This window comes from Phodopus roborovskii, unplaced genomic scaffold (genome assembly GCF_943737965.1).
Source record: "Phodopus roborovskii unplaced genomic scaffold, PHOROB, whole genome shotgun sequence".
Classification (NCBI taxonomy): domain Eukaryota; kingdom Metazoa; phylum Chordata; class Mammalia; order Rodentia; family Cricetidae; genus Phodopus; species Phodopus roborovskii.
This window is the reverse complement of record NW_026126514.1, coordinates 8,922,626-8,947,002: the sequence shown is the minus strand read 5'-3', so window position 1 is coordinate 8,947,002 and position 24,377 is coordinate 8,922,626. Positions and strand designations below refer to the sequence as shown.

General features: G+C 42.2%; 1 protein-coding gene across 2 annotated transcripts; it reads right to left on the bottom strand.

The window, feature by feature from the left end:
- Positions 1–13,069: 13,069 nt before the first annotated feature.
- Positions 13,070–20,667, bottom strand: Pnn (pinin, desmosome associated protein). Of its 2 annotated transcripts, none has more exons than XM_051195893.1 (9): positions 20,485–20,667; positions 19,764–19,835; positions 19,201–19,269; positions 18,754–18,826; positions 18,572–18,670; positions 18,368–18,439; positions 16,159–16,314; positions 15,942–16,080; positions 13,070–15,488 (listed from the first exon to the last, which is right to left on the bottom strand). In XM_051195893.1, exons 1-9 carry the CDS (start codon positions 20,595–20,597, stop codon positions 14,098–14,100), a joined length of 2,184 nt encoding a protein of 727 aa, XP_051051850.1. In that variant the 5' UTR covers positions 20,598–20,667; the 3' UTR covers positions 13,070–14,097. The 2 variants fall into 2 exon arrangements, with proteins under 2 accessions (XP_051051850.1, XP_051051849.1); XM_051195892.1 differs by having other exon boundaries at positions 18,368–18,443; positions 18,576–18,670.
- Between the last annotated feature and the right edge of the window lie 3,710 nt (positions 20,668–24,377).

Sequence of the window (24,377 nt, the reverse complement as noted above, 5' to 3'; positions counted from 1 at the left end):
CAGATAGGAAAGGGCAAGGTCATTTCTCATCCGGTGCTTCCTGCTAGCTAAGCCTTTCGATTTGATGTCTTCTGTGCTTTTCTGCTTTCCTTCCCTTTCTTTTGAGGAAGGGAATACCTTGAGCCTAAAACCCCATCTCAGCATGTGTGGTGATATTTTGTTTATGATCTAACAAATAAAGCGTGCCTGTAGATCAGAATGCAGAGCTAAGCCACTAGTTAGCCACACACACACACACACACACACACACACACACACACACACACACACACACACACACACACCTAAGCCACTAGTTAGCCAAAGCAGATGGGCAGTGGTGGTCACACTTTTAATCCCAGTGCTTGGGAGACAGGGGCAGATGGATTTCTGTGAGTTCAAGGCCACCCTGGGCTACTTGAGTGGGAATCAGTCTAAAAGAGAAACAGAGCTCACAATTTTGATCCCAGCACTTGGGATGACACACCTTTAATCTCAGCACTAGAGAGGAAAATAAGACAGGAGGACAGGAGGAGACAGATGCAGTCAGATTCAATCTGGATTCGTGGAGACAGGATCTCCCATTTCGGTCTGAGGTAGAGGTAAAAGCTAGTGGCTGGCTGCTTTGCTTTTCTGATCTTCAGCTTTAACCCCAATATCTGCCTCTGGGTTTTTATTACTAGCATCTGCTTCTAGAAGGCCCAATCTTGAAAGCCATGAAACACAGACAAAAAAGGAAAAAAAAAAAAAAAAAAAGACAACAATATTAAACACATACTTTAGTCTATCCTTTGTGCCAGTCATGCTGTGACTTCCTTGTCTGTTTTGTGTTGCTGAAGTCCACGTTGTACTTCTACTCACCGTTTTATGTTTTGTTTCTTGTTGTTGCTTTATTCTAGACAGGATTTCTCTGTGTAGTCCTGACTGTCCTATAATTCACTCTGTAAACCAGGTAGGCCTCGAACTCAGAGATCTGCCTGCCTTTGCCTCTTGAGTGCTGGGATTAAAGGCATTGTGCCACAACCACTTGGTTTGTGTTTTGTTTCTATCAATAGGAAATGAATAGGCATTGAGATTTCAGGGCTGGTACCAGGTGATGATTCTGAAGGAACAGCTCACAAATGTGGAGATTAGGTTAAAGGGGAGCAACAAGGAGGTAATGTCCTCAGGCAGGGAGGAATTCTGATTTGCTTGGTGGGAGCTACAGGAGAGGCCTGCCCAACAGGAACTTGAGGCCTTCAGAAACTTCGGTGAAGCTCCATTCTTCATTGTCTTCTGCTGCCCTGACAGTACTTTCCATTGACCAGAACTGTCAGACACTAGCAAAGAAGGGAACCCTTTGAAGCAGCTGTAAATGTCTGCATTCTGGCAGCGTCAAACACAGTGACAAATGGAAGAGTGGATTAGAAAGAACAAAGAAAACACAGGCAGGTCATGATTCCTTTCCTGTGCATTGCCAAGACTCAAGATAGCATTGGATACTATCTAGCCTTTTTTAAGTGTGTGTGTGTGTGTGTGTGTGTGTGTGATGACATACACGTGGGGTCAAGGGAGAACTTTCAGGAATCTGTTCTTTTCTTTCACCATGGATTTCTTGAATCAAACTCAAGTGTTAGCCTTGTGTGGCAAGTACCTTTACCCCACTGAGTCATCTTGCTGACCCATAGCTCGTCTTTAACAGTACCTTCCTTACTTCTAGCATGTAGACTAGCTAGGCCATGTTTTGTGGAATATACTCCTCCATCTCAGAAATCTCTAAGAGTCAGAGACTTCCTTTGTTCTTAGATCTGAAGGGAAATGACAGACCTGAAGAACCTGTGTCCCTTTGGGGCCCTCATGATGGCTGTTTGTGACCATGAGCTTATTTCATCTCATCTAAAGGAGGAACCTGCTTTTCAAAAAAGATTTATTTGTTTGTATTTTATGTACACGAGTGTTTTGAATGTGTATATGAATGTACACCATGTGCATGCCTAGTGCCACAGGTTACAGAAGAGGATTTGGATCTCTGATCCACCAAGTGGGTGCTGGAAACTGAACCCTGATCATCTGCAAGAAGAGCAAGTGCTCTTAACATCTGAGCCATCTCTCCAGTCTACATACCTGCTTTTTATTATAAGTGCTACCTCTTAACATGTACAGGCCTTTTTCTTCCCATTGTCATTCTCCAAACAATGCTATAAGCAACTATTTGCATAATGTTTACATTGTTTTAGTTATCATAATTAATTTAGACATGATAAAGTATATGCGAGGGTGTATGTTGGGTACCTGTAAATATACCATTTTATACATGGCTTATGTGTAAAATATACTCTTTTGGAGAGGGAGTATCATAGTTGTATAGTCAATAAATGTGAAGGTAAGGTTGGGATATGCTCAGTGATGGAGTATTTAGTTATATACCATACACTAAGTCCTAAGCTCAGTTCAGCATCATAAGCACCACCACACACATGCATACATAGAAAGCACAAAGGCAGGTGGGAATGGGTAGGAAAGTCAACAGAAGCCAGACAGCAATGCAGTCATAATGGGATCATAATGAGCTGTGGAAGTACAGAGCCGAGGGGGATTTTGATGTAGAAAAGGAAGCCATACAATGTTTAAAGAAGCAGGTGATATGATTTCTGGTTTTTTCCAGATGACTGCTTTTCTAGATTGTACTTATCCTTCAGAACTCAAACAAAATCACATAAATATTAGTACTTAATCTTATTTTATTGAAAGATAAATGAGTAGATTTCTTTTCAAGAGTAAGTCAGATCTCATAACTAAATAAAATCCTGTGTTCATTTGGATGTTTAATTTAATTTAAAATTTAAAAAAGAATCAAGTAACCTTTATCTCTTAGTGAGAGGTCACTGACTCAGGTCTGACAAAGGGGGAACCTACTACATAAGACCCAATAGCCTCCCTTAACAAAGGTGACAATGGTGCAGCTGGGACAATATATGAGGCCACTGGCAGTGGGTTCAAGAACTAACTCTAATGCACAAACTGACTTAGTAGAGCCTATTCTATATGGAGAGATACCTTGCTCAGCCTAGGTGTGGGAGGAGGGGGCCTGGTCCTGCCTCAGGGTTATAACAGGACAGACTTAGTAGACTTCCTAGGGGAGGCCTTACCCTCTCCGAGGAGCAGAAGGGAGGTGGTGAGGGGGAGTGAGGGTACTGGGAGAAGAGGAGGGAGGGAGAACTGGGATTGGAATGTAAAAAATAAATTCCCTTCTGTTTGCCCTGCAATGCCTAATTGCATTTTTGCACAATGATTTAGGTTAGCCCCCTGCTTTTACACACTGGCAAAACAGTAATATCATATATTTATAATATATTTGAACTTTCTTATCACAACCTACATTCCATCTTGAGTTCCTCTGCTGTCTTAGTTGATGTGTAGATGGTAAAAATTAATTCTTTGTGGCCTACAGTTCTATAGATTTTGATGAACATATCCACTACCATTATTCCACACAAAAAGTTCTAAGGCATTTTAAAGTTAACTTTTAATATGAAATTTTATTTTATTAGAATTAAATAGAAAATTATTAATTTTGCCTATTCTGTTCACAAGGTTTGTTAATCCTTTAACAGAATTGAAAAACACTTAAAACGTAACATCATTGATAGCAAAATGAATGTCTTTGTCTTTTAATCTTTGTAAGATTAAGCTCCAATAAAGGTTACCTTTGAGCCTTTGAACTAGTTCAAAGTTGAAAATACTCCAACAGATATCTTTTGAGGCTTTTTGTCTGAGTCAAGAAACCAGTCAATTACACAGGTCTAACACAGTGTACATAAAGCACTATATAGTCAGCCGAGCATTGGTGGCACATGCTTTTAGTCCCAGCACTCAGGAGACAGAGGCATACAGATCTCTGAGTTTGAAGCCAGCCTGACTGATCTACAGAGCAAGTTCCAGGACATACAGAGCTACACAGAGAAATTTTGTTTCAAAAAAATCTACCCCTCCCCCAGAAAAAACAAAGAAAAAGAAAAAAAAAAAAAAAAAAAAAACCCTGTAAATTAAAAGTTACCTGTTAAACTCAAAGTGTTTAATTACAAACTTAATTGCTTTAATAGGTTATATCTTCAAAAATAATTTTCAGGGAGCTGGAGAGATGGCTCAGGAGTTAAGAGCACTGACTGTTGTTCCAGAGGAACCAGGTTCAATTTGGGTGGCTCACAACTATCTGTAATGAGATGTGGTGCCCTCTTCTGGCAGGCACATTGATGTATGCATAACAAATCAATACATACATCTTTTTAAAAAATAATTTTTATAACCCATTCTGGTCCCAAAACACTGCCAGGCAACTTCACTGCTTTTACATATACATTCTAGCCCTCCAACTAGCTTGACTTCTAAGGAAGTAGTGACAGATGCTAGGTGGTAGTGGTGGCACACACCTTTAATCCCAGCACTCTGTAGGCAAAGGAAGGTGAATCTCTGAATTTGAGGCCTGCCTGGTCTACAGAGTGAGTTCCAAGACAACCAGGGCTACACAGAGAAACCCTGTCTTAGAAAAATAGGAAGAAAGAAAGATAGATGGATGAATGGATGAAGGAAGGAAGGAAAGAAAGAAAGAAGGAAGGAAGAAAGTCACAGTAAGAAGAGAGAGCAGCAGGAGAAAGGAAAGTACATGTCATTCACCTGTGCTTCCAACTTCTGGGAAGACTGAGGCAGGAGTTTTGCTTGAGATGCAAAATAGCAAGACTCCAACCTCCTAAAAAAGAGAAACAATAAAAGCCACATAGGATCCAGTAAGGGCTAATGGAGGTGCAATTACATTCTGAGTTGTACTTGCTGGCTACTCACTGCATGGTCTTTGGGAACAGAAGGTACTGGGAATTGGGTAGATCCAAGAGAGGTGTGGCTTTACTGAAGCTTGTATCTACAAGATAACATCAGCTGCCAGGCAGTGGTGGTGCATGCTTTTACTTCCAACTCTCTTGGGAGGCAGAGGCAGGCAGGTCTTTGTGAGTTCAAGGCCAGCCTGGTCTACAGAGTGAGTTCCAGGACACCAAGAGCTATTATACAGAGAAACCCTGTCTCAAACCCACCACCACAAAAAACAAACAAAAAGACCCCAAAAAACAATAACAAAAATTCCTATTAATTACAGAATAAATTCGATTATAGGAAATCTTAAAGTGTCAGAACAGTTTTGCTTTGTGTTAGTTACTTTTCTGTTGCTGTGACAAAACACCATGATCAAAGCAACTTATAGAAGAAAGTTTATTTTGGGTTATAGCAGCAGACAGAAAGGGTCCATCACGTCAGGGAGGCATGGCAGCACATGGCAGGAATAGACAGCTGAGAGCTCACATCTTCCATGGCAAAGCAGGAATTAGAGAGAGCAAACTGGAAATAGTTGAGGTTTCTTTATCTCAAAGCCAACCTCCAATATCATACTTCCTCTAGCCACCTAAAATGTCCCAAACATCAGCAGCAACTGGGGACCAAATGTTCAAATACACATGAGCCCAAAAGAGGCATTCTCTTTCAAACCACAGCATGCCTTGTTCTTCTAATTCCCAAAATACCAAAAAAAAAAAAAAAAAAATTGTTTTTTCAAAACAGGATTTCTCTGTGTAACAGCCCTAGCTGTTCTGGAACGAGATCTATAGATCAGACTGGCCTCAAACTCAGAGATCTCCCTGCCTCTGCCTCCTGAGTGCTGGGATTAAGGACATGTACCACCACCTCCTGGCCTTTGTTTTTTCTTTTTGTGCTACCCGAGACTGAACCCAGGGGCCGGGCTCATCCTTGGAAACATGTTCTACCACTGAACTAATTACCCAGTTCCCTTCCTTTTCCCACTTTTTAGGTTTAAAAGAAAATGGCCTCCAAAGGGAGTGACAGTATCAGGAGATACGATCTTGTTGGAGTAGGTGTGGTCTTATTGTAGGAAGTGTGTCACTGTGGGGCTTTGAGGTGTCTTTTCTCAAGCTTCATTCAGTGTGACTGTCAGTCAACTTCCTGTTGCCTGCAAGATGTGGCACTCTCAGCTCCAACACCACATCTGCCTGCACACTGCCATGCTCCCCATCAGGAAACCCTGTCTCAAACAAACAAGCACCCCCCTACCCCCCATCCAGGCCAGATTGGGTCTTACTAAGTTTCCCAGGATGATCTTAACTTTGCTCTATAGTCCAAGCAGTCTTTGAACTTGCAGTCCTCCTACCTCAGACTCCGGCAGAGTAGCCAGAATTACAGATTATACTGGTCTGGCCTTGGTGTGCCCAAACTCTGAACCCCCAAATCACCAAAAGACCAGATCAGATGCAAAAGCAGAGTCTTTAATTAATTAATGAGTTAACTGTATTAACTGGGGTCCTCTGTCCAATATATTGGGGCAGGGACTATATTGGGCTAGAGCAAGGGGAGTGTCTTGGGCGGATCTACTGGTTGGATAGCAACAGTTTTAGGATTGGTACACCTCTGAGCTTGGACAACTTGTCCTGTGTTGGTCAGCTGCACCTGCAGGAATGGTTGCTGTAGCTTAGAGGCCCTCCCAGAGCAGTTGATATACTCTGTATAGCACTTCTGATCGGTTCCTTGAAACATGGAGGGCAAGCTCGGGAGTTCAGCACCTTTAACTGAGTCAGGGGCCTACATCATACTGGGACTTTTCTGCAGCCTGTCATGACTGCCAAAGCAGGGGGCTGGGTGAGGGTATGGTCCCTTCAGTCTCAGAAATATTCTGAACAATATGACTACCTCAGAGAACTTAACAGCAGTCAAAATCCAGTTGAATGGTGTGTGTGTGTGTGTGTGTGTGTGTGTGTGTGTGTTGTGTGTAGCCCTGAGTTCACTATCAGCATTGGAAAAGGTATATTTAAGTATCCAGTGTTGAAGAATTCCTGCTGGCCTGGTGCCAGAGTGTTAGCAACTAGCCCTAATCCCCACTGTATTCCACCTGGCCTAGCTCTGGAGAGTTCACACCTATCCCTAATCCATCTTTTGTTTAGAAGATACCCTTTTTTTCCCTATGCAAAACTTGGTTCCGGACACCCAGAAAACAGTGGTACTGTGATAAATTGAGAATTTGCACTTGGCATTGTATTTTTGGGAACCTCATTCAAATTGTTCTGAGAAAAACAAAAATGCTCTGGTCAAGGGGAAAGCACTTTAGTCCTTCGAAACAGGAGACCTGCAGCCTCAGAAGGCTAAATTCATTCTTAAGATGTCTCAGAGCCTTCGTTCACTTTGTGACATCTGAAACAATCAGTTTCCAGTAAAGTACTTAACTACAGCCTCTCAGAGTTATAGCAAAACTGGTTATTCCTTTTCAATACCAATTTATGAATCATCACCCTGGAAGGCACATGAACTATTTCCAAATGTAGTTTTGCTAGCTTGCTTGCTTTGAGACAAGGTCTCTCTCTTAGCCCAGCCTAGCTAGATCTCACTATTTAGCCCAGGCTATCTTGGAATCCTTCAGCCTCCCAAGTGCAGGCATTGTACCCATTAAAATCTTTCTACACCCTAAGACTCTCCACCAATGCAGCAATCCAAATCAGACCAAATCAAACCAAATTAGAAAAGGCCCATTTAATGGATACAGTGCTCCCTGATGCCCTTCCAGCCCCCCAGAGAGAAGACGGGATAGATAGATCGGAAAAACCATGAATCTGTTCTCTGGGGGACAGTTTAAATACCCTGTGTAGTGGTCTTGAGTCTCTCAAGGAAAGGGACCATCATTTGGCGGGCTTTCTGAGATGCAGCAGGGTTTGGAGAGAGATGGGGGAGGGGCTTGGGTAGAGCTTCCACCCTAACATCAAGACTCCTGAGGTATATGGACTCTGATTCATGTCTGCCTTCTTCCTGCTGACAAGGGACAATGTGGGGGAGGGAGGAGCAGAAGTCAGTGGGATCACACTAGGTGGCTAAGTGAAGAAGTACTCAGTTAGCTGCCATTCTGTAGAACTCAGGCACCTGCTCCTTGAGGAGTCGCAGAAGGCAGGAGAAAAACTAGATTGTTATCATTGATCCGATGAATGGGGCTAGCCATGGGAAGGGTGATAACTGCCAGAAAGAAGGGAATGGAGACGTGTCCTGGTAGTTGTAAGGAGTAAGGTTTTTCCTCCCACCACTGCGCCAGCCCCAATTAACACACTGAGACTCTGTATTTGATATAAATGCTGTTGGCCAGGTACTAGTTTCTTATTGGCTAGCTCTGTCTAATTATTAACCCATTTCTATTAATCTCAACGTGGTCTCCTCTTACAAGACAGCCGGCTGGCATCCTATTCCCTCCAGACTCTCCATCTTGACACCTCCCTACTACTTCCTCTTTCCTCCTCTGTCTCCTAGTCCCGCCTATCTAGCTTTCCTATTGGCCAACAGTGCTTTATTCATTAACCAGTATGAGAAACATAGATAGAATGATATCTCCCATCAGGTAGTACGAAGAGTCAAGGGTGAATGAGTGAGACAGGAGAGCAGATATGTCATTCATTGGGATATCTTGAAAAATGGGAGGGTGGAGGTTCCCAGCTGCTGGACAGACCAAACATCCTGAAGAGGTCTCCACTTAAGCCTGGAGAGTGGTACCAACGGTGAAATCCCAGGAGCTGGTGCAGGTGCTGGCATCATCTGAAGGACCCTCTGTGGGCTGGCCAGGAGCACCAATCCAAATCAGACCGAACCAAATCAAAGCAGAAAAAGCCCATGTTTAATGGATACAGCTCTCTCTGATGCCCTTCCAGACCCCCAGAGAGGAGACAGGAAAGAGAGACTGGAAAAAAAAAAAAAAAAAAAAAAAAGCAAAAAAACATGAGTCTGTTTAAATACCATGTGGAGTGGTCTTAAGTCTCTCTGGAGGAAGGGCCATCATTTGGTGGGTTCTCTGAGATGCAGCAGGGTCTGGAGGGAGATGGGGGAGGAGGGTTTGGGTTGAACCTCCACCATAGCAGTCATGAGCAACATATTTCCATATTTTGAAACGGATAAATTTCATGAAATATTTATCTGCTAATTGATGGATATGTATACTTTGCAAATCATAATGAACACATAGAATTGGAGATAAATTTACCTATGTGACTTCTGTTGTGACCAAATTCTGAACTTCAAAATCACCAAGAGACCCGATCCAATGCAAAAGAAGAATCTTTTATTAACAAGCTAACTGTATTCCTGTTTGTCCAACACAGCAGATGGAGCGAGATCGAGGGGCAGAGCAAGGGGAGTGTCTGGGTTCTGCAACAGTCTCAGGATTGGTGTACTTCTGGGCTTGAGTGAACTGTCCTGTGTTGATTAACTGGTTGCTATGGCCTATAGTCCCTCCCAGGGCAGTTGCTATGCTCTGTACAACACAGTTACCAGAAAGCACATCCAGAGCCCCACAGCTAACTTCTGATTGGTTTCTTGCCACATGGAGGTTATCTGACCTCCTTGTGACTGGGGCAAGTTCATGAAACTCAGCACATGTTGCTGAATTAGGCCTACCTCCTGAGGGGTTTTTTTCTGCAGCCTGTCATGCTGCCAAAGCAGAGGCCTGGGTGAGGGTCTGGTCCCTTCAGCTTCCATAATTAAACAACTCCTAAAAAGTCATTATTATACCAGGCATTTTAATTGCAGTACTCAGGAGTCAGAGTCAGGCAGATCTCTGTGAGTTTGATGCTAACCTGATCTATATAGCTAGTTCCAGGCTAGCCAAGGCTACACAGAAAGATCCTGTCTCAAAAATAAATAAAAAGTAAATAATAGCATATTGCTTTGAACTAAATTTCATTAAGATGTTATAGTAATAAATAATCTACAAAGCCTCTAATTTAAGACAAAAAACAAGCTTACCTTTCATTTCCCAAGTCAATCTGGCTGTTTTTCATTAGTTACATTCTTCTGGATGGTAACCCAGAGATCCAGAATATTTCCATTTTGTGATTTGCATCCTAGATCACGTGGCTTCTGAAGTCATCACAGAAGTGAAAGAGAACGTGCTGAGACCCACATGTGGACTTTCACGGTCCAGCCTAAGAACACAGCCCCCTTACTCACAGACACTGCAGAACCCAACCCCACGGCCACAACCTGACTGCCAGAAAGGACGAAGGGACTGCCCAGGAAGGTGAACGTGAAATACTCGACCTTAAGCTAGCTTCTCATCAAACTTGTGCAGTATGGTTTCCTGCAGATACACACTGGTAGCTCCGAACTAGCCTTTGTGCTCACAACTTCACTGTTATAACTTGTTTAAATGAACATTACAGCAGAATTTTGTTCAAACTGGTTATAGCTCTGAGTAACAGATCACAATCCCAACATATAGAACACACTGTTCCATGCTGCCTGCTCATTGCTGAATCATAATGCTTTCACTCTGAGCAGAGCTAAAGACAGTCTTAGGAAAGCTGAGTTCAAAAGGTTGAGTGACTAAACAGGAAATTACCTTGCAGCCCCACCCTAAAAGTAAGTTAAAAAAGGACTAAGAACATGCTTGACATCTAGAAAAAGTAATTTTGCATTTGCTCCAGGACATCAAACCATAAAGTTCTAGGTTAGCATTGTCCAACATCAATGGACTAAGTGTGGACAGTGAAATGGCTCAGTGGGTAAAAAGAACTTGCTGCCAAGCCTAATGCCCTGAGTTCAATCCCCAGAGCCAGATGGTGGAAGGAGAGGACCAATTCCCAAAAGTTTTAAGCTCTTTTAAGAAACATTAGTCCCCTATTTGATAATGAGTAAATGAGGCAAAACAAAAGTTGCATCAATACCCATATACACACTAAAGATTTAAAAATAGCTCGATAGAGGAAGACACCTGAAGTCAGTCTCTTACCTTCACATGTGTTATAGTGGAAGGTTCACCCCAGTCCCTGCCATCCCTATACTCCGAGTCTGGAATGTTAAGGTGGAAGTTCCACCAAAGTCCCCCTTCCCTATCTCCCTACAAACACTTTTGCATCTCAGAAAGCCTGCCAAAAGATGATCCCTTCCCCAGAGATGCTCAATACAATTCCCACAGGTATTTAAAATGTCCCCAAGAGAATGTCTCCTCTCTGGACTGGAAGGGCATCAGAGTGTTGTATCCATTAAATGTGGGCTTTTTCTAATTCGGTTTGATTTTGTCTGATTTGGATTGCTGCATCAGCGGAGAGGCTTATGGGAGTGTAGAAACTTTTCAATATGCATACATACATGGCCCCACCCCCACATTCAGAATTATCTTTAGCTACATAACGAGTCTGATGTCAACCTAGGATTCTCAAAAAAAAAAAAAGAAAGAAAAAAGGGTCTGTGTCTGCATGTATGTATTTGCACTACATACATGACTGTTGCTCACAGAGGACAAAAGGTCAGAAGACATCAGACCCCTAGAACTAGAATTATATGTGGTTGTGAGCCACTATGTTAGGTACTGGGAACATAACCCAAGGTCATCTGCAAGAGCAGCAGGTGTTCCTAACCAATGAGCTTTCTCTCTAGCCCCAAAGATTCTTTCTTGTTCATGCTAGAGTGATGGATATGAAGTGAACATAAAGCAGCTAACCTTTGGCTAAGCCATCTACATTATGAGGCATGTACCCACGATAGATGTGGGGAATGACACTTTACAGTCGACCATGCCTATGGATCTCTGTGATTTTAAGGACAGCCAGGTTACATAGAGACTGTCTCAAAGCTAAACAAATCAAAGACCATGCCTGAAAGTGGTTTGTGTGACTCCTGGAGTTGGAAGGCTGAGAACAATGCTGTAGTTCCAGTCTAAAAGTTAGGTACTCAAATCAATTAAATGTGTCAATGGATCCAACCACAAAAGGCTTGTGTTGTCTTCCTGGAGGATGTCTATGATTCAATAAAGTATGTCTAGAAAATATCACAGGTGGGGTTGGGGAGCGCTTAGCAAGTCCAAGGCCCTGGGTTCAGTCCTCAGCTCCGGGGGGGGGGGGGGGTAGGAATGACGACGACAAAATAACAAAAAGACCAGAAAATGTCTCACAGGAGTCTATTCTGGAGACAAGAGGAAAACAGAAGGCTCTTACATTCTAGAAGGACCTTAAAAGCTGTTTCAACATATAAGGAAATAAGTTTGGACTAGTTAGGAAGTGAAGTGGGACAAAGGGTAAAGAGGAGCAAACGTATTATTTACATGAATGAAATGTCACAATAACAGCCTTTATAATCAATACTAAGCATTCCATGGGCTGGAAAGGTAGCTCAGCAGCAGTTGAGAAACTTGCTGTTTTTCCATTGGACCGATCTCCCAGCACCCAATAGTGCAACTGAAGACTACCTGCCTTCCTCTGGCCTATACATATACACACAACAGTAGGTAGAATACTAAATTTTTAAAAGTATAAGCTTTCCAGTTGAAAAATGCATAAATTTAAATATTAGCCCTAAATACTTACTACACTTAAGTAGAAAATATAAATCACTCCCTCCTCCTTATGAATTATATTTCTTTGCCCATTATCCACCAGGCGAGCTTAAGCATTCTATCTTTTTCATAAACAACCCCTATTCCTGTACATAGGTCCTCAATGTACTGATATCATCCAGAGTTTTGAGCTCATACTGCTCTAGCAGAGGGCTGAAGCTTGGTCCTTAGCATTAACAGAGCAGCTCTTAACTCTCACTCCAACGGATCCAATGTCTCTGGCTTCCTTGGTACCACACAGGCAAAACTTAAAATTTAAGAAATGTTACTGAGGCTCTTCCCACACCCAGTTCTCACCTTTCCTTAATAAATCTATGCTCTTTAAAAGAAGCCAAGCCTTTTCTCTCCTCAGCCACTAACAATCCCTTTACCAAGGCACAGCACAAGGTCACGTTTTGCCGAGAGTACAAATCGTTAAAGTCAGTCTTGGTGTGAACAAGTTCATAAGCACAGGCAGTTCTATAGTTTGTTCATCTAACACAAGGAAAGGATTTTAAGAGAATTCTTTTCACATTTGCTTTAACAGGTGGTTGAACAGACATAAAACTAAATGAAGATGTTTGTTCATTTTTCATGCACTGTTTACTTGGAGACAGCTAAAGCTACAATGTTAAAATATCAACTCAAAAATAGCCACTGCCGTTTAAATGCTCTCATATGCATCAGAATGTTAATACAAGTACTAATCTTAAACAGTCACAAGTCTAAACCACATTTATTTGCACATATATAGTAATGGGCAACAGATACTCCAAGTCAATACAAATTTATAAACAAAGTTAATAATCACTTGGTACACTTGTGTATTGTTTACATAGTCAAGCCTAGATGAGCTTCCTTCATTGTGTAAACTTCCATACAACACTTCCTTAAACAAAAATTCTTGAAAACACATACTGCATGTTTCAGTTATAGCTAACAGAAAAGACAAGACCACAAATTCAAAAACCAAGTTCAGAAGATACTTTTACGCCCCCCCCACCACCCAGGAGGTGATAACTATAACAGATTTATACACTATGTTGTTATCACACAAGTAGCTGTGAGGACAGAGAATGATGTTCCCATAAACATGAAATGACAACCAAATTTTACTGTTTAAGTTATCTACCAACTGAAAAACAGGAAAATGCTTAGATTAAAATAGTAAGATAGGAAATAATTAAATGTTTAAAGAGAACTATTCCCTATCAAAGCTGTAAAGACCTGGTAACTCAAAATAACTGTTTTCAGGCAAATCCAAGTGATGAAACTTTCTAAAACATTCTAATTATGTTCAGTATCTTGTGACAAAAACTGAAAATGATATAAAGATATTTATTATACAAGTGTTAACAAGGACATCCCAAAATAATGAAAGATGCACATTTATTTCTACAAAAGCAATGTATGGTACAGAACATAAAGGAACAATTTCAAGATTTACCTATTAAAATATACAGATTCTGACTGAAGAGTAATAGGGTATTTAAAAAAGATGACAAGGGATGTTAATCTGTTTTTATTATTATTATTTTATATATTTTGGAACCTCACATAATTTTGATAAATAACTCTTACAAAATTATGCAAAAAGTACAAGAATGTCTGGTAAACAAACAGTCTGTATTTTCCAAAAAGAATTTTTACAACATGCAATTCTTAAGGCAGCATCCTCCTTACAAGGTAATCCTTTTACTCATCAAATCTTCTGCTGCAAATAGGCTAAGAAAGCCTGGCTTCTTCCATTAACGCCTTTTGTCTTTCCTGTCTGATTTTCGGTCTCTTTCACTTCTTGAAGATCTTTTGCCTGACCGACTACTTTCTGATATAGACCTTTTTCTGTCAGACCGGGAACTCTTATTATCCTTTGATCCTTTTGTATCTCTACTACTACCACCTTTGGAAGACTTGTGACTTCTTTCTAGTCCTGAAGTGTCCCTTCGCTTCCGGTCCATGCTCCTCCTGTGCTTCCTATCTCGGTTATGTCCTCGGCCCCTACTGCGACTTCTACTATCACTGCTACTGCTGCTGCTGCTGCTGCTGTCTCTGCTGCTGCTGCCACTGCTGCTGGAACTGCTGCTGGAGCTGCTGCGACTACTGCTGCTGCCACTGCTGGAGCTGCTCCCACTGCTGCTACTGGTGGAGCTGCTACTGGAGCTGCTGCTGCTACTGCTTCGACTTCTACTCTTACTCGCCTTATTTCCTGCTCGGCCCCTGCTTCTGCTCCTGGTTTTGTTCTTATTTTTGGTTTCTGAATGAACTGTCAAGACTGGCTCTACAGGCATCTCAGGGAGCTTTATAGACTCTACAGGAACACCCTTCCGCTCAGGTAGTACATTCCCTTGCTCCTGAACAACCTGAGGTGGAGGCTGCAAAGCTGCTAACTGCAAAGTCTCAGGCTGAGTGGGAGGCTGGGACTGGAGTACAGGCTGGGTCTGAGAGTGGAGCTGAGGGCGGGGCTGGCTCTGGGGCAGGGGCTGGGGCGGGGGCTGAGGCTGAGCCACAGGCTCAGGTTGGGGCTCAGGCTCCTTATCTTCTTTTTCCTCTTTTCCCTCAGACTCCTTTTCCACATGCAGAGAATTAACATTCTCTTTTCCAGGAGAAAGAGATTTACTTTCTTTATCTGGCTCAACATCAAACTCCATCTCTGGCTCCAATTCTTTGCTAGTTTCATTTTCTGAAGGTTCTACACTTTCAACTTGATTAGTCTCCATTACTTCCTGCTCAGCAATTACATTTTTGACACTTTCAACCATCTCTAACACATCCATAACCTCTTCTGGCTGACTATCCTGTTGCTTCTCACCTTCTCTTACCTCAGTTTCCTCCTCCATCTTTGCCTCCATTTCCTGCTTCTGTTCCTCCTCCTCCTGTTCTTTCTCTGCATCACTATGAACTACACCTGCTTCCTTTTCCTCTTCCTCTCCTGCCTCTTCTATTTCTACATCATTGTGCTGATTACCTGTCTCCTCCACCTCTTCCTCTCGCTGAGCCACCTTACCCTCTTCTTGCTCCGCCTTCTGTTCTTCATTACGCACCACCTGATGCTCTTTTTCCTTCATTGTTTGTCTTCTAGGCCTAGCCTCCATTTTATTTATTTGTTCTGCAAATTCGATGCGTCTACCTTCAAATAAAGCTAAACAATAAAAATTACATACAATTTACAGTACTTAAGAAAATTAAAAATAACAATTTTAAACCAGGTCACAAATCGTCACTATCATCTAATCATCTTTTTATATGTCTAGGTGGGTTTTCTTTTCTTACACGGTGTTGGGAACACAGGGGTCTTATCGAAGCTATATAAGAACGCTATAGTTGAACTAAACTACCAGTCCCTAAATGTTTCCATAACAAAATACTGATTATGGTAAATGTACTGGGCTGGGATTAAAGGCATACACCACCACCATCTGACTGGGGTTAAACTTAATTATGCAGAAAATACTCTTAAACCCTAACCTCACCATCAATTTCAGTATATCATTAACAACCTAAAACTGAACTACTAAATCATTTCTAGTAAATGGGCATGTATGAATGCATGATTTTACGATTAAGAAATCATCAATGGACTTCATGTACTTACCATTCATTTTTCTCTGTGACTCTTCTATTAGCTTTTGGGTAGCTGGACACATTCTTCCAGGAATATAGAACAAGTGGGGCTTTGTCTTGGTTCTTATATACTTAATTATCTTTGCATTATGCTCATTCCATTCTTCTTGCTAAAGAAAAGGTAAAAAGATCAGTGCTCTGTAAACCTGAAGGATTATCTAATTTAGGACCTAAAAAACACTGCTCACCAGCTGCGCAAGCTCAACCTTCTGTTCCAGAAGCCGCAGTTCTGTCTGTTTAGCACGTCTTTCCTCAAACAGTTCTCTCCTCTCATTTTCAACCTGCTTTCTCTCCTCTTCAGCCTGAACTTCAAGCTTTTGTTCAATTTCTTGACGCCTCTTTTGCTAAAAATAGATAATCTGATTTAGTATATAAGGTAATCAAGGTTTTAGTTCAAATACAATAAAAATTCTAACATATCTTGACTACCTGAAGCTTACAATTTTACTACATTAATTTACTTGCACTTTTCAGATATTAGTAATTTAATACTTAGGACTGCCTGCAACTGACAATGTCAGGAAATAGTTACTAAGGCCTTTTCCCATAAATAAGAAAGTCACTAGTCACAGATTAACCATTCCATCATAGAAGTTTCTTTAATATAACTTAACCCAGATTTGCAAGATGGCTCACTGGATAAAGGCACTTGTTGCCAGACCTTAGCAACTGGGTTCCATTCCCTGAGCATGTGTTGGGGGATATACATGATTATCTCCATATGTCCCCCTCTCGTTAGTCTTCATGAAAAAGCATTAACAACAGTTTCAGACACAAATTTGTGGCTGTATTGAAATAAAAATTTATAGAAGCCAAATTAAATAAACTATAGGGGGGACAGCTTTTGCTTCTAGAATGGTAAGGACCTTTGTGTGTATATTAAGACTCAATTACAACCCGGTCTGGTGACTTAATGCCTATAATCCCAGAATGTAGGTGTAGGAGGCAGGAAACCAATTGCTGAAGGTCATTCTCAGCTCTACAGGTTTTGTTCAAAGCCAACCTGGAGTACATGATACCCCAGTGCAAAAAGACAAAACAGAACCAAATACTTGAATTAGATGCAAAACCCAAAACCCCTTGTTTGAAGAAAAATCCGAGACCTAGAGCCAGTAAAATGTCTCAACAAATAATGGTGAATGCCATCAGGCCTGATAACCTGAGTGCAGTCCCTAAAACCCACATCTTAGAGGGAAATACAATTAACTCCTAAAATTATCTGACTTCACTCAATACACATGTCCCTACCACATAATGTAATTAAAACACCCCCCCCCAACTTGATACCTAAGTAATTAGGATTTGCCTAAGACTGTTATAGCTTAGGCCAGAACCCATGCTCTCAGTATTTATAGATTCAGGTTCTATATAACAATACAAAGAACATTAAATTAAAAAAAAAAAAAAAAAAAAAAAAGCCAGTTGAAAATCAAACAATTTCTGAAGGTTTCTTAGATTTTACTTTGTATTGCTGTGGTCTTTAAAGAAGCCCCCTCCCCCCCCTTTTTTTAGTGGTGGTGGTGGGAGGGCCAAAGTTGCACTAGGAATTGAACCCAGGACCTTAATTGTCTTAGGCAAAGACTCTGCCAACTGAGCCACTTTTCCCAGGACAGGAATTTCTGAAACAGGTTAATATGAACATTTAAAAAGCTTTAAAGCACATGATTCCAGCACTGATAAATGTGGACTAAGAGATCAAGGGCAGGGTCAGGTGCAATGGACTATCTGATAAAGGTACTTGCTGATAACTGGACTTCAATGCTCTGGTCCACATCAAAGTCAAAAGACAACATGGAATACTTGTGCCCACATACATATACACAATAAAATAAACATAACAGAAAATATTAAGAATTAAGACCAGCCTGGGCTACATAAGACACCATCTCTTAAACAATACCTTCTTTGGTTAAAATGGCTCAGAACTTAAAAAAAAAAAAAACAATAACCAGATGTTCTTCTAGAGGACCTGTGTTTGATTCCAAGTACCCACAGGGCAGCTCGCAACTCTGACTCCAGCCCCAGAGGACCCAACACTCTCTTCTTGCCTCTATAGGCACTGTACATACACATAAATAAAGGCAAAACCCTATGAACAAGCCAGGAATGGTGGCTCACACCTTTAACGCCAGCATTCATGAGGTAGAGGCAGGCAGATCTTGTCGAGGCTGAGGCTAGCCTGGTCTACATAGTAATGTTTAACATAAACAGAGCCATACAGTGAGACTCCCATCTCAAAACTTCAAAGGTGGGAAGTCAAATAAATATCTTAGCTGCATGATGACTACCAGCTTAGCCAGAGCTTCATAGCAAAAGCCCTTATCACAAAAGCAAAGAGAATGTTCGAGCTCTATTTGGTAATGAGTAAATGAGGCAAAACAAAAATTGCACAAATACCCTTTCAGTTGCAACGGTAGATTCTTGTTTGAATTTTTGAAGGGTGCCCATCAACAAGCCAAATATTCGTCGGTTTCTAAGAAACAGCAAAAGAAAATAAATGTCTGCATGATCCAAACCAAACCCACCAATTTTCTAAGAGATGCTACAGGCATTTAACAGTGTAATTTTTCTTAGTACAATAATATCTGACATGCCCTGCAGATACCTCTGCTTTCCCTTTTCATCCATATTTTGATCCTGGATAAGGTCTCTACGCGTACGCTCTTTGGAGGTAGCTACAACAGAAGACTGCAGTGCTGGCTACAAGAGAAAAGAAAATACTGGTGATTTCAAGCACACAGGTAACATGCTTTTCAAAATGCACTAATATTTAATCTCAATACCTTTTTAACATCATCATCTTCCGGGTCGCTTTCCTGGCGTGATTCTCTTCTTGTCCGCCGCTCCCCACCCAGCCTATCACGGGAAAAATAATCTAAATGAGCACTGTAGAATCAAGTGCACAAACGAGGGGAAGGGCTCCTCTCCAGAAGCCAGATCCTAACAGCTTACACACCTCATTTACCCTTTTTTGCCACTGAAAAAAAAAAAAAATAGAAGAAAAATGCTCAAGCAAAACTGGGCTCTCTTATTGTACCCACATTTCTCACGATGGTTTTCAAAGTACAAAACAGAAAGTGTCACTTCTTCCAATCCCACTGACTTTTGTAAGACACTGGCTAGCACAGTTCAAACACCTAAGGGAGAAGCCACAAGCCACTGAATCCCAATACAAATGCAGAAATAGCGGAGGCTTGTACTGATGCTTTAGAGATCTTCTGAAAACATACCTACTGACTGCCCCTTCCAGGTCTCTCTGTTTGGCTGGGGGTCCTCCTCCACTATCTGAGAATCCACGCCTGCAATTAAAATACCCAACAGAAAGATTGAGAAACACAAGACAAATAGATTATTTCTAGTTGGTGGCAGCTTTAAAAAAAATATTTCCAAATGAAGTGAAGTTAGTAAGCATCTTCCCTTGCTGGAGTTGCAAAACACTCTATCACCACTAATTATCTTCTCAAGATGTCAAAAAGCGTTTATGGTACTTAAAAACACAATTAAGCTTACATGAAACAGTTTTAATTAATATTCTTCAACCTCTACTTTTGCAGTACACTTATTAGAAATCTAGCATGTCATCACATCTATCTAATCCCCAACCCCCACATGGATTTCTCTGTGTAACAGTCCTGGCTGTCCTGGAACTTGGTTTTTAGACCAGGCTGGCCACAATCTCAGAGATCCATCTACCTTTACCTCCTGAGTGCTGGGACTAAAGATATGAACCACCACCCCAGCTCCTGGTAAGTCTTTTAAGTTTACAAATTTTAGAATATAGGAAAGATCTTACCTTAGCAATAAACTACCACGTCCTCTACCTCCACCAGGACCAGAAAGGGCCAGCAATCTGGCTTGGATGGGCCTATAAAAAATTTATAATCAGTGCAAAAGTCCTATGTAGTCACATGCAAGGGCATCATATACTTCCACAGGTGTGGTACACCCTAAGGAAAACTGAACACAATTCTAAAATGACGGTTTCAGAGTCACTTCGAGACAGGAAATTATTATCCCCTTCCTTGTTTTCATAAACGCAGTATTTCGGAAAATGCATTTACCTCGAAACCGCTCCGCATTAATTAATAAGCTGGATTAGCTCCTATCTGCCAGCCCCAAGGGAGAGACACATAGGCCAGAGTGGGGAGAGAGGCGGCCACCAGCAAAGCCCGGGGATCTCCGCCTAGGCCCGGGCTGGGGGGACGCCGGGCGGGGAAGGGGCTTTGTACTGCAGTTCCGGGCCTGCGGCGCCAAGGGCGGGAAGCCGTGCTCTCGGCCTTCCCACGGGTGCGGAAGCCATGCCGCGCAGCCAGGCTCGCTCTCCCTCCGCTAGCACTTGCTCCCCTCGCCCTAGGTCGCAGGGATGGCGTCTCCCCACCCAACCGAGAAGCGTGCTCGGCCGCTGCCCGGGAGACAGGCTTCTTGACCCCAGTCGGCCCACAACCGGCCGGCTGCCCTCTCGCCCCGACCGGAGGACTGTCTCGCCGACCTCGCACGTTCCGGCCGACCCTTACCTCACATCATTTGGGTCCCGCCCGGTGAGCTTGCGGATATTCTCGTCTACGTTCTTGAGGCTCTCTTTGGCCTTTTCCAGCTGCTCCTGCAAAGTTCTCACCGCGACCGCCATCTTCTCTCTGCAGCAGGCTTCCCGACTGCTCTACAGGCCGCGCCGTGCCGCGCCGCGCCCGCCGCCAGACGCGGAAGGACTGACAGCCCGCCCCAGCCAATCACCGCAGGCTTTAGTTTTCGGTCTCAACCACCGAGGGACCGGAAGGGGAAGAAGCTCTCTGCTCCGTGACTCCGAGCCAATGAGAAGCCGGCACGGCGGTGAGCCCGCCCCCTCGCCATCTGCGGGTGGTTGCGCTCGGCTTCTTGCGCAGAGCGGGGAGGGACTATGTCGGTGTGCTAGATCAGAGTTTGCGCGTCTGCGAAGGCATACCCTTAAATCTGCCTTGCTGTCGACTTTATAGCGGTTTTAGACATCACTAACACCCATGGGACGGAAGCGACTGTGTCTTCCACCTTTTCCTCCACAAGAGATTTAATTAGGAAAGGGTATGGTAATTTATAGGTTGTTGCTCATGCCCAGATGGCAGGGTGGTCCAGGCTGCCTTCCATTAAAGTGAACTGAAAAGAACCACACTGCGAGTCTTCATCCTAACATCTAGTAATTGTTGTGGAAACTGCATATCGTTTTGCATGCCTTAGTCGTTAGAAATTAGAAACTTGGATAAAATGGTTATTAATAAAAAGGAAATTGAGCTTTCGGTTTCCCTAGGTCAAGTCAAATCTATATTGAGAGGTAATTTATGATCTGACCCGAACAAGACCACGACTGTCTTTTCACCGGCCTAGAGCCGGCTAATTTAATAGTGGGTCTGGGGAAGTGGCCAGTATTTTGCTGTGTGTGTTTCCCACACCTCCCTGCATTCCCAACATCGGAACTAGTTTTGTTCCAGAATAGATGTACAGATTTCAGAAAAGGTTGCAAAGAGATTAAATCCTTAGAGGATTGCTTCCTGAAAAAGAAAGAGTTTTTCCAGGCCGTGGTGGCACACACCTTTAATCTCAGCACTGGGGAGGTAGAGGCAGGTGGATCTCTGTGAGTTTGAGGCTCCCTGGTTTACAGAGCTAGTTTCAGGACAGACTCCAAAGCTACAGAGAAACCCTGTCTCGAAAAAAAAAAAAAATCAAATTTGTTTGTGTGTGTGTATAGTTTGATATGTAATATGTGATCTAAGAGGTAATGACACTATAAGAACCCAACAGATTATTTTGTTGGTAAAATAGAAGCCGATGAAATGATGTGACTAGTAAATTCATTCTATAAATTATTTAAAAAATTTTTATTATACTTATTTTTAATTTACTTTCAATGTGTTTGTATATGTGTGTATACACATGGTGTCAGAGGACAACTGGATAGAGTCAGTTTTCTTTTTTACCATATGAAATTTAGGGATGAAATTTAGGTTGTCAGTCTTGGTGGCAGGTGCCTTTTCCCGGTGAGTCATCTCATTAGCCAAATAAACTCTAACAGTAGGAAGACACGAAGTGTCCATATTTCTAACACAGTGCACTTGTTTAATGATCTCATTAGAACCCTACTTAGTATTGGGACTGGTGGAGCATGGCTAGCTCTTGAGGGTTGGAGAAACAGCCCAGCCAGCACTTAAGATTGTTTGCAGATGCTGGGCAGTGGTGGCTTACGACTTTGAAATCAGCACTCAGGAGGCAGAGGCAAGCAGATCTCTGTGATTCTGAGGGCGGCTTGGTCTACTGAGTGAGTTTCAGGATAGCCAGGGGTACACAGAGAAACCCTGTCTCAAAACTAGCAAACAAAGGATTGGTTGGTGTTCTTACAACATATGCAATCTGGTTCTCAGTACCCATATTAGGTGGTTCACAACTATCTGTAACTGCAGTTCTAGGGGATTGTACACCTTCTGGCTTCTGTTAATATCCACACTCTCATACACATGTACAGACACATACACACACAATTAGAAATAAAATAAATTTATGGCATTAGGGAGATGGCTCAGTGATTAAGAGTATTGGCTGTTTTCGAGAGGATCGGAGTTTGATGGCAGCTCACAGCTATGTATAGCTCCAGTGCTAGGGGATCGGACACCTTCTTCTGGCTCCCAAGTGCACCAGGCATTTGAATGGTACATAGACATACATGCAGGTAAAACACCCATGTAGGACAGGCAGTAGTGGCACACACCTTTAATCCTAGTACTTGGGAGGCAGAGGCAGATCTCTGTGAGTTCAAGAGCAGCCTGGTCTACACAGATAGCTCCAGGACAGCCAGGGATATACGGAAAAATCCTGTCTCAAAAAATCAAACCAAACCATAAAAATACCTGTGCATATAAATAAATTTAAAAATAAATCTTAAAAAAGAAATTATGAAAGAAAAGAGAGAGAGAGAGATTAAAAAAAGAGAGAGAGATTATGTCCAGGCAGTGGTGTTGCCTTTAATCCCAGCAAAGGCAGCTGGATCTCTGTGAGTTTGAGGCCAGCCTAGTCTACAAAGTAAGACCCAGGATAGCCTCCAAAGCTACAGAGAAACCCTGTCTTGAGAGAGAGAGAGAGAGAGAGAGAGAGAGAGAGAGAGAGAGAGAGAGAGAGAGATTGAATTATGAAAAACCCCAGGCTGCTGTGGGAGAATGGAGCTGTGCCTTTCATCTGAAAGTCTCTACGTCTGCTTCCCAAATACTATGATTATAGGCCACCCATATCACCACGTGTGGCTTTCAGGTGGAACTTTTATGTTTAGTTCATATGATGAATGACATAAATCAATGTAAATACTTAAAGGGATTTATTAGGAAAACAAAACAAACCTATGTAGTTGTTCTAAATAACAATGATTCCAAATTCTTTAGATAGATGTTTCTAGACAAATTTCATGGAAAATATCCTTCAGGAATATCAGCCACTTGCACAGAAGGAAGCTGGTATAGGAGATCTTATAGCAACCTACAGAACAATGGAAATTCCTTACTTCTACAGACTTTTGAGTTTAGCAGTCTAGTGATGGTACTAAATAGGTTATAAGGCCACAACTCAGGTTGCCTAGGGCTGGGTCATCAGCCACCTAGATCATGTGTAGTTCTACCATAGGGCTTCTATATGCCATGAACTTAGGGAAGGTACTAGATACAAGATAAGGTGAGGCTGGTCCCCCAACTCATTCATTCTTTTGGTTTGAGACAGATTCTCACAATTCACCACACTCAAATGGATCCAAACCATGTAGCTGCAGATGACAGATCCTATTCCTCTTGCCTCTATCTCTGGAGTTAAATTAGGATTACAGGTGTGTCACCATGTCTAGTAATCTTACTGTTTACATCTTTTTATGTTGAAGAACACAAGATAACATATTTTGACAATTTCTCTCTCTCTCTCTCTCTCTCTCTGTGTGTGTGTGTGTGTGTGTGTGTGTGTGTTCCTGAGTGCAAGTGGTCACAGAAGCCAAAGAAATCAGATCCTTCCCTGTAGCTGGATTTAGTAGCAGTCAAGAAGCACTCAATGTGGGTGCTGGGAATCAAAATTGAGTTCTCTTAAGCGCTGAGCCAGCTTTCCAGCTCAAATTTTATAATTAGCACTGAGATGGCAGAAACAGATTTTCTTCAGTTTAACAATACTGCCTTAAGCTGGGCAGTGGTGGCTACTGCCTTTGATCCTTTATCTCGGGAGGTAGAGGCAGAGGCAGGAAGATCTCTGTGAATTCAAGGCCAGTCTAGCCTAAAGATTGAGTTCCAGGACAGCCACAACTCTTACACAGAGAAAACCTTTCTCGAAAAACAAAAACCAAACAAACCAAAACAATTCAAAAACCCAAAAGAAAAGACAATACTGCTTTAAATCTATTTTATGTGCATTAGTGTTTTAC